This window comes from Colobus angolensis, unplaced genomic scaffold (assembly GCF_000951035.1).
Source record: "Colobus angolensis palliatus isolate OR3802 unplaced genomic scaffold, Cang.pa_1.0 Scaffold14, whole genome shotgun sequence".
In the NCBI taxonomy this organism is placed as follows: domain Eukaryota; kingdom Metazoa; phylum Chordata; class Mammalia; order Primates; family Cercopithecidae; genus Colobus; species Colobus angolensis.
The window spans coordinates 19,723,976-19,739,974 of record NW_012114488.1 but is presented as its reverse complement, the minus strand read 5'-3'; the positions used below and the strand labels follow the sequence as shown (position 1 = coordinate 19,739,974).

General features: G+C 40.5%; 1 protein-coding gene across 1 annotated transcript in view; it reads left to right on the top strand.

Annotated features, from left to right (window-relative positions):
* Window positions 1–7,874, top strand: part of HS3ST5 (heparan sulfate (glucosamine) 3-O-sulfotransferase 5) — a 184,360-nt gene extending 176,486 nt beyond the window's left edge. The window contains exons 3-4 of the mRNA XM_011935036.1: window positions 585–723; window positions 5,265–7,874. Coding sequence (XP_011790426.1) covers window positions 617–723; window positions 5,265–6,198 — 1,041 coding nt within the window. The 5' untranslated portion in view covers window positions 585–616 and the 3' untranslated portion in view covers window positions 6,199–7,874. The remainder of the gene's footprint in view (window positions 1–584; window positions 724–5,264) is intronic.
* Window positions 7,875–15,999: the final 8,125 nt, after the last annotated feature.

Below are 15,999 nucleotides of genomic sequence, written 5' to 3'. Positions count from 1 at the left end.
GGCCGGAGTGGCATGATCTCGGCTCACTGCAACCTCCGCCTCCCGGGTTCAAGCGATTCTCCTGACTCAGCCTCCCTAGCAGCTGGGATTACAGGTGCCCACCACTGCGCCCAGCTAATTTTTGCATTTTTGGTAGAGACGAGGTTTCACCATCTTAACCAGGCTGGTCTTGAACTCCTGACCTCAGGTGATCCACTTGCCTTGGCCTCCCAAAGTACTGGAATTACAGCCTTGAGCCATCGCACCCGGCCATGTTGTTCATTCTATCCATATTCTTTGAATCATTTTATACACACGCACACACTATATGTTACATGCATCTTAATTTACTTTGACAATTATCTAACAAGTTCTGTCTAGTTAGCATCTTTCCCCCAAGAGTTAGTATTTGATCTTATAACATGGGCCAGGAAAAGAAAGGTAAGTTTTGCTAAATACCTGTTACATCATGACAATTATCAGAGTTGGTGTGGGATCTGCTCTTTGTGCAGTGTCGCTTATCACCTGTCTTCCACCTCTGCTTAGCTCTGTGACAACCAACAGAGCCTCTAAGAGATGACTGCTGATGAGTCCTTCTATCGCAGGCTGCAGCAGTCCTGAAGGTTGATGGAGGGCCATGCTATTCAAACAGCAGGCGTGGCTGAGACAGAAGCTCCTGGTGCTGGGAAGCCTTGCCGTTGGGAGTCTCCTGTATCTAGTCGCCAGAGTTGGGAGCTTGGATAGGTGGGTGCTGAAACACATGCTTATACCCCTGTGACTTTAAGTCTTGATGTAAACTTATTTAGGACGTAATTTTAAGTCTATCCACTTGTTTTTCTCCCTCAAAATTCCCAGGAAACATGCTTTTCTGCAGTATTGATTTTGATTTATTGAGCCATTAAAAGAGAGATCCAAGTTGCTCAAACCAAGATGTTCTGTCAGGATCCATTTGTATTCCGTGTGCATTGACACTTGTTTTCAGGGAAGGGATAAAGCTGTGTACAGTAAAACTGTCATTTACTGGAGCTCAGTGTGGTCTGTGTGCATCTGGTGTTGACCTCTAGCTGTAGCAAAGCAGTGATGATGTATCTATGTATCTTCCTTTTGAAATTTATGAGTGGACACTTAATGTGCTATCAGGAGCATTAAAATTATGTATGAGTCTCTAAAGGAGCTCATCAAGTTTGCAATCCATTGCCCTGGAAAGATGGCTGCAGGCGTGGGGAGTTTTAACTATGCTAATTAGCTCTGGTTTTCAGGGGCTGAATGCACCAGACAAGGAGGTTGTTGCTCAGAATAATTGCCCAGAAAGCAATGGGAAATCCATGGAGAGAAAATTACAGTGCTAGGTCTTAGCTCTAAATAGGCAAACAGTTGAGAGGTATATTGAACTTGCAGAAGTCCCAGCAACATCAGCTGGCTTCACATTAAATATTTCTGGTGTATTCTGTGTCTAGTCTAATGGGCAAGAACAGAGAAGTTAATTTCTGAAATGTGAAGCTTCCTTTTTTGCCCTTCAAAAAAAAAATTTTTTTTTTGAGTTGGAGTTTCGCTCTTGTTGCCCAGGCTAGAGTGCAATGGCATAATCTCGGCTCACTGCAACCTCCTCCTCCCATGTTCAAGCTATTCTGCCTCAGCCTCCCAAGTAGCTGTGATTACAGGCATGCACCAGCACACCTAGCTAATTTTGTATTGTTAGTAGAGACAGGGTTTCACCATGTTGGCCAGGCAGGTTTTGAACTCCTGACCTTAGGAGATCCACCCGCCTCAGCCTCCCAAAGTGCTGGGATTACAGGCGTGAACCACTGTGCCTGGCCGGCCCTTTAAAATTAATTCTTGCACTGGAAAGACTGAAGTATGTTCTCCGTGAGTTCAGTTCTCACCATCAGTGAAAACACATACAAACTTAAAAATGAAAATCTCTTCCTTTCAGTTTTCTTTTCCTTCCAAAGTTTAAGCTAATCTGTAGACCTTATCACTATGTTATTTAGAAATAACATAGCAGTGGTCATTGTTTTCCTTCAGTTGCTGTCATTTTGACCGGTAAAGTGAACTCCTTTGATGCTTCTCAATTCAAAATTGCTGAGTAATTGTCCCACTCACTAGTTGTTACCTACCTGAAAGTGTAATCAGAGCTTTTCACCAACTTTAGCAGTTTCCTAAAGTAGCACTTGATGGTTAATGAGAAGCCTTGAGGTGGTGCCATTGGCCTACCTCTGTAATGGAACTTTTATATCCAGCCCTTCCCAACTGACCTTTAATTAGCTTCCAATCATTTATCTTTTACTTAGTAATTGATCTAATGATCACTAATGCATTATTATTTAGTTGACGATTCTTTTCATTTTTTTAACTCTGTCTCTAGTCTCTAAGGGGACAGCTTTTATTTGGAATTGAATTGTTTGGTGGGCTTTCTAAAAGCCTCTCACTTGAGACTTTGAGATTATGTCTGAAGGTAACACAGGCTTATTTAGGCCCACCCTCCACTAACTGAAGACCCCGCTTTCTGGGAGGGAGGCAGATGTTCCTTCTCCCATCCCTTCCAATCCTAAACCTGTATGATTTTTCAGTCTGGGACCCACACTCAGAATCTATGCTGTCAGAAGTGGGAAAGAATATGATATTTTCTCATATTTTTACATCCTATCTTGAGTTAGGGAGTCCAAAAGGCGACTGTTCTGCAGGGTGTGATCTCCCAGGGTAGAAGGTAGAAAAAGGAAGGAAGTAAAGAAGAAAAATGACCCTTTCTACAAGTAGGGAAATTCCATTTGACCTCAAACAAAGCAGAGACTATCTATGTCAGCCACTCTCAGCCAGGGTACTGTGAGAGAATTAAATCCTACAAAAGAGAATTTGAGTGACTGTTTCCTCAATTCTTGCAAGGATGGTACTGACATCATTCCAGGTGCTTAGAACAGAAATCCATCAATAGATGCCTTATGGAATTAGAGCTTAATTCTCAACCGGAACCCAAGAAGAACTGGAGGATGAACTTGTAATATTCCAATCAGTGTCACAATTAAAAGTATCTTTGCCTATGTATCTATTGATAATTTTATATCCTCTATTTAAAACCCTAGTACATTAATCTCATTAACAAGTGTAAAAACAAAATTCATGTTTGTCTAAACTATTAACTGGGTTAAATCCTGTTTTTTAAAAGCTGTCTAGGTCAGGCTTAGTGGCTCATGCCTGTAATCCCAGCACTTTGGGAGGCCGAGGCAGGCAAATCACGAGGTCAGGAGTTCAAGACCAGCCTGGTCAACATGGTGAAACCTCGTCTCTACTAAAAATATAAAAATTAGCTGGGCATGGTGGCACATGTCTGTAATCCCAGCTACTCAGGAGGCCAAGGCAGGAGAATCTCTTGAACCAGGAGATGGAGATTGCAGTGAGCCAAGATCGTGCCGTTGCACTTCAGCCTAGGCAACAGACCAAGACTCCATCTCAAAAAAAAAGAAAAAAAAAGTTCTCTATATTTTCACACTTTCCACAATGAGCATGAATTGTTTTAAAAATCATGAAAGGAAACATCACGAAAAGTAATATACATTGATATTTCTCCTGAAGCAATATGATAGATAGTTGTTTAAACAACACAGACCAAGACCATGCTCCTCATTTCTGCAGAACAGGTTGGGTGTATTAGTCCGTTTTCACACTGCTATAAAGACACACCTGAGACTAGGTAACTTATATAGAAAAAAGGTTTAATTGACGCAGAGTTCTGCATGGCTGGGGAAGGCTCAGAAAACTTACAATCATGGCAGAAGGCAAAGAAGAAGCAAGGCACGTCTTACATGGTGGCAGGAGAGAGAGAGAGCTTGCAGCGGGAGGTGCCACACAGTGTTAAACCATCAAATCTCATGAGAACTCACTATCATGAAAACAAGGGGGAAATACACCCCCATAATCCAGTCACGTCCCTTCAAGCCCTTCCTCTGACATGTGGGGATTACAATTCTGGATGAGATTTGGGTGGGAACACAGGGCCAAACCACATCACTGGGCATGACCTTGAGGTTGTTTCTCATCTCAGAAAACAAGAAAGATGCCATACAGTCTCTTGGGAAAAGCAAGCAACAGCCTCATTGCCACAGAGGGGGAGATGCAGACTCCAAATTATTAGACTAATTGGAAGCTTTCAGGTGTAAGAATTGGTTTAACAGCCTTTTTGGCTGATATTAATTCCTTTTACCAAGAAGGCTAAAATGCCCTCACAGATCAACCTAGGGAAAGTATAATGAATTTCAGTTCAATTTAGACTATACCTAAAAGGAAACTCAATTTGCTAACCATATATATTAGCCATGACAAATTAAACGGTCACCATTGTCTGCTATCATTGTGACTGTTACCACATCTTTCTCCCTGAGAAAAGCAGAGATGGTCGTTCACTATTCAGGATAATATTGAAGTGAAAATCCTCCTTTCTGGCTATATCCATTGCATTCCTTCCTTTATGAGCTTGAGTTCCTGATTTTAATGGGCTTGGCAATGAGGGCTTGAGGTTTCTGGCCCTGCCAAGGTCTTGTTGATGCCTGGTCCCAAGTGTGGTTGGTGATATACAGCACTTGCTGATGGCAATTGTGTTTCATCCTATATTCAGCAAAGTGGAAATGTAATCCTGACCTCTTTAGATAGAAAGAGAAAGAGAGGCAGAAGAAATATAATAATCTTCTGGCTATCCTCAAGGCCAAGGGCAGAGAGTCTCAGAATGAAAAGCTCAGCAAGTTCCAAGATTGGAATTTTGCAGGTTGATGATGCAAAAAGCCCAGGGCAGAAACTGGGACCTCCTTTCAGATTATATCTCAGAGTTTCAAGAGCCATGTGAGCGCTGCCGAGCTGCAAGAAAATAATACCACACGAAACGTGAAACACATGGCCTCCCTGCTACCCTTCCACCTCCCAGCTGAAGATTATAATCTCCTGCCTTTCACTTTTTCTTAATGATTTTAACTGGTGAGCTGTTAAAAAGCTATTAGTATGGCTGGTGTCACTTGTCTATCCTGTACTGCGAACAGAGGTACGCACCGTAGTCAATTAAGTGCTTGGGGAATAAAAAATTTTAAGGAGCACTAATAAAAAATCTCATCAATTATGTGTGCTCCATTTAATACATGGTTGCTTAAAATAAAATTTCCAGAACATATGTTCATTATGGATTGCAGCAGGCTGGGAATCAGTGGCTTTATTTATGCGTTTAAAGTCTTGGTCTGACTGGGGAACCAGGAAAATGAGAAGTTAGCTGCAATGAGCTTAAAGTGTCTCTGTCTTGCTTGCAGGCTACAACCCATTTGCCCCATTGAAGGTCGACTGGGTGGTGCCCGCAGTCAGGCTGAATTCCCACTCCGCGCCCTGCAGTTTAAGCGTGGCCTGCTACACGAGTTCCGAAAGGGCAACGCTTCCAAGGAGCAGGTTCGCCTCCATGACCTGGTCCAGCAGCTCCCCAAGGCCATTATCATTGGAGTGAGGAAAGGAGGCACAAGGGCCCTGCTTGAAATGCTGAACCTACATCCGGCAGTGGTCAAAGCTTCTCAAGAAATCCACTTTTTTGATAATGATGAGAATTATGGTAAGGGCATTGAGTGGTATAGGAAAAAGATGCCTTTTTCCTACCCTCAGCAAATCACAATTGAAAAGAGCCCAGCATATTTTATCACGGAGGAGGTTCCAGAAAGGATTTACAAAATGAACTCATCCATCAAGTTGTTGATCATTGTCAGGGAGCCAACCACGAGAGCTATTTCTGATTATACTCAGGTGCTAGAGGGGAAGGAGAGGAAGAACAAAACGTATTACAAGTTTGAGAAGCTGGCCATAGACCCTAATACATGTGAAGTGAACACAAAATATAAAGCAGTAAGAACCAGCATCTACACCAAACATCTGGAAAGGTGGTTGAAATACTTTCCAATTGAGCAATTTCATGTCGTCGATGGAGATCGCCTCATCACAGAACCTCTGCCAGAACTTCAGCTCGTGGAGAAGTTCCTAAATCTGCCTCCAAGGATAAGTCAATACAATTTATACTTCAATGCTACCAGAGGGTTTTACTGCTTGCGGTTTAATATTATCTTTAATAAGTGCCTGGCGGGCAGCAAGGGGCGCATTCATCCAGAGGTGGACCCCTCTGTCATTACCAAATTACGCAAATTCTTTCATCCTTTTAATCAAAAATTTTACCAGATCACTGGGAGGACATTGAACTGGCCCTAAAATAATATGTCATACAACACTGTGTGTTGTGCCTGGAGACACACAATGTCTCCTGTAGATTAAAATATGCACTTTTCCTAGGCAGAGCTATCCACGTCATTTTTCCATGTATACTTGTACATACACAGTGTGTGACCAAATATAAGATCAGTTCTTTTTCTACTGAAAATTTACAAAAAAAAAAAAAAAATGCTGTCTGCATAGTCACATCTTTTAAGCTATTTACAAAAAAGAAGAGGTGGTGGTATGGGGGGAAAGTGACTTCAGCTATTCTCAAAGAGTTAGTCTTCCTTTGATTCAGAATTTGTCACCCACCATTTTCATAGATTTAAGCCAAAAGATAAATGTGTGAAAATGTACCAATGGTTGCGAAGCTTCAGGAAGTAGAGGATCCAGTGATGCCTTTTTTTTTTCTAAGGGAAAGCTGGCTCTTTAATTCAGATGCTGAATTGGTGCCATGAAAACAGAAAATGCTATTTTCTTATTATTTAAAAGAATGTCTTATCTCATAAAATTGACATTGTCCAAAGTTCCTATGGTGATTTTGCACTATTGTTTTCTCGTATGGACCATGGTGTCACTTATAGCATGTCGATCACACGTTGGACAGTCAAGTCCTTTTACTTCCACGTTGTATGTCAACAGAGAGAAATGTCATGTACATAATGTATATCGTTGTAAATACTGGTTTCACACTAAGTAATTCTATTTTGTAAACTGAATATGGCTATTTAATTTATTGTGAAAATTAAATTTATTGTGGTATTTAAAAATGGAATGGATTAAAATTACTCTATGTGCAATTTTTTTTTAACTCATTTTGTTTTACATGCCCCCTGCTGGCTTCCAAAATGGAAGCTGTTTACGTGCATTTGAGAGCACTTGGAAAGATGTGCTTCCCTGCTGGATTTCTGTACCCTTGTGAAAATGTATTTATGAAGTGAGGTTGAGTATATTAAAAAAGAAAAACCTCAACCATCTGGAAATCAAGTATAATAGCCACCTCAAAGAATCCTAGTGCTGCTCTGCTACAACTTTGTAACAATTAATTTACTTGCAGTTACTGCTGCTCAGGGCAAGAGACAAGGAATATTTTAACAGAATCAAGGCATAGAAGAATCACCATTTTATCTGAACCTCTAATCAGAGTCAGACCGGTAGAGAAATTAAATAAAATAAGATTAGAAAACTCTGTACTGAAAGCTGCTGATGCTTCCAAAATGAATACAAGATCTCAGAACTCTCCCTGTTAGATGAAAATATATCAATTTGCTCAGAAAGGATTCAGTTGCCTAGTGTTGCCATTACTAACATAAACATATGGCTCATATTTCCATCCAGAGAAATTAATGCTAAATTGGTGCCTCTCTAACATCAGTTACACTGTATTATGCTTACATATATTCAGTAAAATGTGGAAAGGGGTATTAACAACAACAACAAAAAGATGGATTTTTTTTTTTCTCACAATCACGGTTGCTAATCCAGTGGGAAATATTTGAGAGAGTTTTGTTCAACATCACAGTGAGAGTGTGTGCTAGGGAAACCAGCAAATTACAAGGAATTCCCCTTTGATTGTAATAAGTGTTGATTTTCTCCATGAGTTGTTTATCCTGCCCAGTGATTTGATGGTGAACTTTTCTAAATAAATAGCCCTTTCCCCCCCCGTGTCGGTATGTATTGCTTGTCAAGCCACTGCCTTGGTAATCATCTCTGTTGTTTGAATTAGCAGTGATGCTGTTCTCTCAGCATGAAACAGGCATGACACCAACACGTGCTGGCAGGCCAGCTCCTCCCTCACTGTGGGATGGCCCTAGAGGGACAGCCTCGGGTCTAAATGTCAGCCACTTCTCCCCTAAGCCATGAATGGAGTCAACATAAGGATCCTGCTGTCAGATTTCTCTGGGCCTCAGCTCTCTGCTAACCATCAGTATAAACTCTGTGAATACAGTGTCCAAGGACACAATCACTGTATTATCATTAATTTCATAGAAGTATTCCTAGAGCGCTGTACAGCCAATATGATTTTGTGCCAGTAACCATCAAATGATGCTCCCTTGGAACACTGAGGTTTCAAAAACTCAGACCAGGTCGGTATTCCATCAGTAAAATTAAAAGATGGTCATCTTTTCCCAGATTAATAGAGGAATAAAAAATAAGTTAAGAAATTGAAATTTCTCAGTAATCATCTTTTATGTTACCAATTTTTCTTACACTTTGCTACTGCTGCCAATAGTGTATATCAGACTTTATTCTAAGATTCTATTTGACTTATGCCAACTTTTATCTCAATAAGCCAGTATTTCTTCACATTTGGGAGCAGGAGGAGGGAAGCACTGTGATTTCTAGTTGTTCTACTTCCTGAGTAAGTTTGAGAATTGTTTTAAATCTTCAAGCCTCCCCACGGAGATGTAAAGCAAGGGCCTATGTTGGGAGAATTTTTGGGGTGGCAGGTTTTATTTCAGTAAAACAACAGTCACAGCCACTGCTGATTGAGCTAGGTAGGGAGAAATAAAAATGCTATGATTTAATAGCATAACACTCGTGGAGATTTTAAACCTGCTTGTTTAGAAAAATGTTTCCTGTTGTTATCAGACAGACAACAGAACTCTAGAGAAATCTTCACCTCGTTACAATAGCTCCACTAGGGCTGTCTTTAATAAGTTACTTCTTTTATGTCATAAACACCTTGCATGTTTTCAAGAGGCACAGTGGAACCATACAGCTTTGTGAAACAGTTCTAGCTGCAAAGAGAAAAATTGTTTCAGCAATGGCAAGGTTTCTGCTGGACCAGAAAGCAGAAATTACACCTTTTCTGGAAGCCAAGGAATTCCAGTTACAATTATACAAATAGCCCAAGAGAACAGAGAGAGACTAGGGATCAGAAAGATTTCAGATTTTAGAACAGTAAAATAAACCCATAGATACACATCCTCAAATTCCAAGTCTGTCTCCTACCCACCTGAAACCACTGTATATAAAACCTTAATTAAGGCACTAAACTTTTCTTAATAATTACAATATAGGATAACAGAAGCCCAAGACATTTTGGTTCTGAGTTAATATATATGATCAAGCAAAGGCTTGTAAACTCCTCTGAGGTTTATAATCCCATCTGATCTTAGATTTGGTAATCTTTATGTTGATGGAGCAGTGAGAAGTCATTAATTGGCAGCCCGGTTCCTCCTCATGAGTGTTTCATGGGCATGCTTCCTGGAATTCTGACCCTGAAATGAAGGCTTTTCTGGAAGACAAGCTTCAAGGCCTGTCGGGGCATCACCTGGGACACTGCAGATGCGCTGCTGCTCAGGGAAGGTGAGAACCAGGGACAAATGCAGTCCAAATTCCATCCCTGCTGAGAAGCTTTTACTTGGTCCAATAAGCTACTTGCTAAATCAAATTGCCTTCATAAGCATAATCTGAGAATTTTCCAGCAATGGAGAATTTCAAATGATTGTAGTATCTTCCCACTGAAATCTTGTATACTCTTTGCACACACTCAGCAGCCATTTTCCACTAAAAATAGTCTACAGTCTAAGAGAAAGAGAAAAACATTCCCCCTCAAAATTACTAAATACAGCAAAATCTTAGCAATTTGGGCTAACAAGGTGAAAATATAAAATATTTTAAAACAAATTCATTGCAATTATTGTCAAGTAGACAAACCATCAAACTAGGAGGCTGAGTGGGCAGATCACGAGGTCAGGAGTTTGAGACCAGCCTGACCAACATGGTGAAATCCTAGCTCTACTAAAAATACAGAAATTAACTGGGTGTGGTGGTGGTGCGTGCCCATAATCCCAGCTACTCAGGAGACTGAGGCAGGAATATCTCTTGAACTTGGGAGGCGGAGGTTGCAGTGATGCAGTGAACCAAGATTGCACCACTGCACTCCAGCCTGGGTGACAGAGCAAGACTCCATCTCAAAAGAAAAAAAAAAAAAGAAAGAAAAGAAAATATCCAATTGTGCCTGCTTTGCCAAATCAAAGCCTCATAATTGGCATATTGGATTTTTTTCCAAATTGGTATTATTCAAGTATTTCCAAATAGTCCGTTCTCTTTTTTTTTTTTTTTTTTTTTGAGACGGAGTCTCGCTCTGTCGCCCAGGCTGGAGTGCAGTGGCCGGATCTCAGCTCACTGCAAGCCCCGCCTCCCCAGGTTCACGCCATTCTCCTGCCTCAGCCTCCCGAGTGGCTGGGACTACAGGCGCCCGCCACCTCGCCCGGCTAGTTTTTTGTATTTTTTAGTAGAGACAGGGTTTCACTGTGTTAGCCAGGATGGTCTCGATCTCCTGACCTCGTGATCCGCCCGTCTCGGCCTCCCAAAGTGCTGGGATTACAGGCTTGAGCCACCGCGCCTGGCCTATAGTCTGTTCTCTTAAGTAGGTTATTCAAGCCCCCAGCATCTGTCAATTTTTATAGCATACCTTTCTTTTATAGCTTGTGTAAGAGTGAAATTTTGTCCAAAATATGATCATTTGGTAAGGTTCTAATTAATGGTGCCTTACTATACATCTTATATAAACAGTTTCCTTACATTTGGACTTTCAAAAAATTCTTTTCAGTTACATTTGATTGCACCTTTTAAGAATAATAGTGCTATTTCACAATGATTAGAAACGGACTGAGGAGTTGAAAGGCAGAACAGAACTGATAGCAACATGCAGCTCCCACAGAAACACTTGACTGGTATTCCAAAAACAAGTGTCTGTTATTTAAAGGTAGTTCAGTTGAAAAGTAGTACCCTTTCCATCATATCAAGTAGGCCGTAGCATGGTTGGTACTTCATCAGGCTAGATCTATTGATGAATTTATGAACCACATCAGTCTACCAGGTTTGTGGGAAGTGTTGGTGAAAGGTTTTATTCTTTCTAAAGATATGTGTCAGCCTCTCTCAAAAATAGTCTGTCAAGAAGGTGTCTCCCAACAGATGTGTAGCACCATTTCAAAGAGGTAGCTTATCTTACATATATCTAAATGCACATGTCTCTGCTTTGCATTTCCATTTCTTTGATGACACCAGAGAACATCCTTAAGGCCAACTCTAAAACTGCCTGTTTCCTTGGGAAAGCCTCAATAAGGCTCACATAAAGGTTTGGGCATAGATTATAAAAGACGTTGTAATTGCTACATGGTCAGGTAATCTAACACTAGGTCCTGTAAATAAACTTAATAAACTCTTTAAAGGTCAGACTCTGGCAAGGCCAGATGACAATGTTGCCATACCAAGTTGAACTAGTGAGTCACAGTTCAGAAACTGTAGGAGAAATAAATAAATAACTCAGCCTGGAAGAATCAGAGAAGGCTTCCACGAGGCCACATTTGAAGATCATAACATCTCATCAGGCAGACAAACAGGAAAAACATACTCAGGATGAGGGAAACAGTACAGCAAAAGCACAAAGTGTGAAAAGGACTAGCAAATCCAGTATAGCTGGAGAGTAGGTAATAAGAGAAGGTGCAATATAAGAATGGAAACTGCAACAGAGCTTCCTAGGCCCTGACTGACTCCTTCCACCATAGCCCTGAGGGGACCCTGCTGGGTAGCAGGCCAGGCCCGTCACGCTGAGTCTACACCCAGCTGATCCTTAGAGGCTGAGGGTTCAATACTGGAAAAGAAATGATAAAATTAATAAGCCGAAGGTTATCTTTCAAAGAGAAAACAATCAAATGATCGGTGCCTATAGAATTATCATTTTCCTTCCCATTCTGCTTGACTCTTCTCTTTGCTTCTCTCACTGTTTGCTTCTTTCACTTCTCTTCATGACCAGCAGCTTTGCTGCAGCTGATGGGATCCTCCATATCTGGCTCACTTTTTTCCTGAGGTTGAGGAAAAAGTGTTTCTGTGGGTATACTGACCGCGGAAGAGTCATATTGTCTCCTTGCCACTGGGCTTCTCACCAAAACTTCACCCATCCTGAGACTGTAACAGGAGACATGGGAATGAAAAGAAAAACAAGCACAATATTCTCCTGCAAAATAGGCGTAAGAGTGAACAAAAAAAAAAAAAAAAAAAAAAACGCCAGGAAACATTCATTTCATTACAAATAAAGCAAATAAAGTCATGCATCACTTAATGACAGGGATATGTTCTAAGAAGTGCATCATTAGGTAATTTTGTAATTGTGTGAACAACATAGAGTATACTTACACAAACCTGGGTGGTATAGCCTGCTAGACACCTAGGCTATATGGTATAGCCTATTGCTCCTAATCTATAAGCCTGTACGGCATGTCACTATATTGAAATCTGCAGGCAATTGTAACACAATGATAAAGATCTGTCTATCTAAACACATCTAAACATAGAAAAGGAACAGTGCAAATATGGTATAAAACATTTTTATATGTTACGCCTGTGGAGTTAGGGCACTTATCATGAATAGAACTTGCAGAACTGGAAATTACTCTGGGTGTCAGTGAGTAAGTGGCAAGTAAATGTGAAGGCCTAGGACATTGCTCTACATTACTATAGATTTTATATATAAATACTGTACACTTAGGCTACATTAAACTTATAAAAGAATATTTTTCTTTCTTGAGTAATAAATTAACATTAACTTACTGTAATTTTTACTTTATAAAATGTTTAATTTTTTCTTTTTGACTCTTTTGTAATAACACCCACCTTAAAACACAAATAACACATTGTACAGCTGTACAAAAATATTCTCTTTCTTTATAACCTTATTCTATAAGCTTTATTCTACTTCTAAATTGTTCTATTCTTGCACTTTTTAAGCTTTTTTTGTTAAAAACTAAGACATAAACATATACATTAGCCTAGGCCTACACAGAATAAGGATCATCAACATCACTGTCTTCCACCTCCAGATCTTGTTCCATGGCAAGGTCTTCAGGGGCAGTAACAGGCGTGGAGCTGTCATCTCTTATGATAACAATGCCTTTCTTCTGGAATACTCCAGAAGGACCTGCCTGAGGCTGTTTTCCAGTTATTTTTTTTCATAAGTAGAAGGAGAATACTCTAAAATAGTGATAAAAAGTAAATACACAAACCAGCAACATAGTCATTTATTATTATTGTCAAGTATTATATATTGTACATAATTGTATGTTCTATACTTCGATATACCCGGCAGCACAGTTGGTTTGTTTCTATCAGCATCACCACAAATGTAATGCATTGTGCTACAACATTGCGATGGCTACGAGGTCACAAAGCAATAGGAATTTTTCAGCTCCATTATAATCTTATGGGACCACCTGTCATATATGCGGTCCATTGTAGACCCAAAAATATCATTATGTGGCATATCACTGTATAAGCTAAACTTTCAGGATGAAATGGGCAAGCCATTTTGTCTTTTTGAGCTTCCCATTAAATAGAAGAATCAGAACAGGGATTTGTACACTCCTTCTTATGACATCATACCATTCCATGAAAGGGATTATTGGAGCATTTCTTGTGACACTGAACATCCACAGAGTCAAGGCGTGAAGGTGGAGGAGGACGAAGGGGCCAGACTCAATGTACCCTGCTGTACTTGTGCAAATGATCTCTCCGAAAAACATTGTCTATGATTTTGCCTGTAAGGTCTCTTCTTTGTCACCATTCCGTTGCAATCAAACTTCCATTCATTCAACCTTATTCTCAACTTTGGTTTCTAGTTTACCTATCCCTTCCTACATTAATTAACTTTTGCCACACAGCCAACCATCCCTCTAAGATCTAATTTAGCTCACAATTCTGTTGTTCAGCTGGGCAGTTCTTCTGTTCTAACCCAGCTTGTCTTCCCTCTGCTGGCCTCTTTCACATACCTGTGGTTTCTGTCAGGTCAGCAGCTGCCTGGATGATCTCAGGTGGCCTCATCTAAATGTCTGGTGGCTTGTGCTGCTTAGTGATTGGTGCTGTCTCCCAGTTTACCTGTTGGCTTGGTGACAAAGGTGCCTAGGTCACATGTATCTTCTCACTTAGTATATGCACCAGGCCTCTTCACATGGTAGTCAGAAAGTGCTTAAGAGAAGGCAAGTCCCAATGTGCAAGTACTTTTCAAGTATCTGCTTCCATCATGTTTGCAATCGTCTCACTGGCCAAAGTATGTCATATGGCCAAGTTTAGAGTCCACATGAGAGCGTATTTCATAAGAGTGTGGATACAGGAAAGGAAATCATTTTTTAAAAAATGTTTTGGCCAAGCATGGTGGCTCATGCCTGTAATCCCAGCACTGTGGGAGGCTGAGGCAGGCAGATCACATGAGCCCAGGAGTTCAAGACCAGCCTGGGCAAAAAACAAAATTTTTAATTAGCCAGGTGTGGTGGCATGTACCTGTAGTCCCAGCTACTCAGGAGGCTGAGATGGGAGGATCACCTGAGACTAGGAAGCAGAGGTTGCAGTAAGCCAAGCACATGCCTCTGCACTCCAGCCTGGGCAAGAGATTAAGATTCTGTCTCAAAAAACAAAAAAAAACAAAACAAAATTGAAGAGATGGAATCTCTCTTAGTTGCCTTGGCTGGCTCAAATTCCTTGCTTCAAGCAATCCTTCCCCTTACCTTAGCATGAGCTGCCACACTCAATAAGAAAGGAAATTATTGTGACCATTTTTGCAAATAATCTACTACACTTCAACCTTGATTTTACCATGATGAAAATTATAATACAGAATAAATTTTATGTTTCTTAATTTTTAAAGAAATACATAATCTTAATAAGAAGAGTGGTAGGGAGAATAATGCCCTCCCTCAAAGATATCTACATCCTAATCTCAGGAACATGTGAATATGTTACCTTACGTGGCAAGGGGACTTTGCAGATATGAGGAAGTTAAGGGCCTTGAGATGAGGAGAGTATCAAGGATTATCTGGGTGGTCCTGATGTAACCATAAGGGTCCTTAAAGGTAGAACAGTGAGGCAATAAGGGGCAGTCAGTGGAATGATAAGAACTGAAAATGGGTTTACACTTCAAGGACCTTCAGGGAGATGAAACAGTGCTGGTTTTGAAGATGTAGAAAGGGGGTTATAAGTCAAGGAATGTGTGCAGCCTTTAGAAGCTGGAAAAGGCAAGGGAGAGCTTTCCCCCAGGGCCTCCAGAAGGGAACATAGCCCTGCCAACAACTTGATTTCAGTCTAGTGAGACCTGTGTTGGATTTCTAAACCTGCAGAAATGTAAGATAACAAGTTCATATTGTTCTGAGCCACTAAATTTGTGGTGATTTATTATGGCAGCCATAGCAAACTAATACAAGAAGCAAGAGGAAATGGAGGGCTCACAAAATGTCGTGTTTAATCAGCTTATTCCCCTTCATCATGAATGGGTGATATGGCAAGAGCCATCAATCACGAAGAATATTTCCGAACAATCCAAACAGAAGCCCTGAAGGATAGAAGAACCTTTGCAAATCCCTAAGACTGAACAGGCCTAGTGAATGCAGGCAGAGTGATCCTGCAGGACACAATCCCCTGGTCATGGAGAAGCCTCATTTCTTCTGGGACACCTTCACTGTAGCTCAAAGAGTAAAAAACAATTTTAATGCTAAATTTCAGAATCATTTATGCAAAGTGCAGATTACATGATATTTTTTAATATCTTTAACATTATGGCTTTTATGCTGAAAACAGAAAACATTTCTCTTTTTATTACAAATTTGTAGTATCTCACCTTGATCCAGAAAATCTGAAGTCCCCAAAGGTCAGAACTAGGAACCTCCGTCTTTTCCCAGGTTGATCCCAAGATTTCCTCTAAATGGCACTGAAAATCATCCCGTGGGAAAAAAAAGGCCTTAAATGATTTTTCTTGGACTTAATGAAATTCAGAGGTATTGATTGACCATCTAATATGTTCCT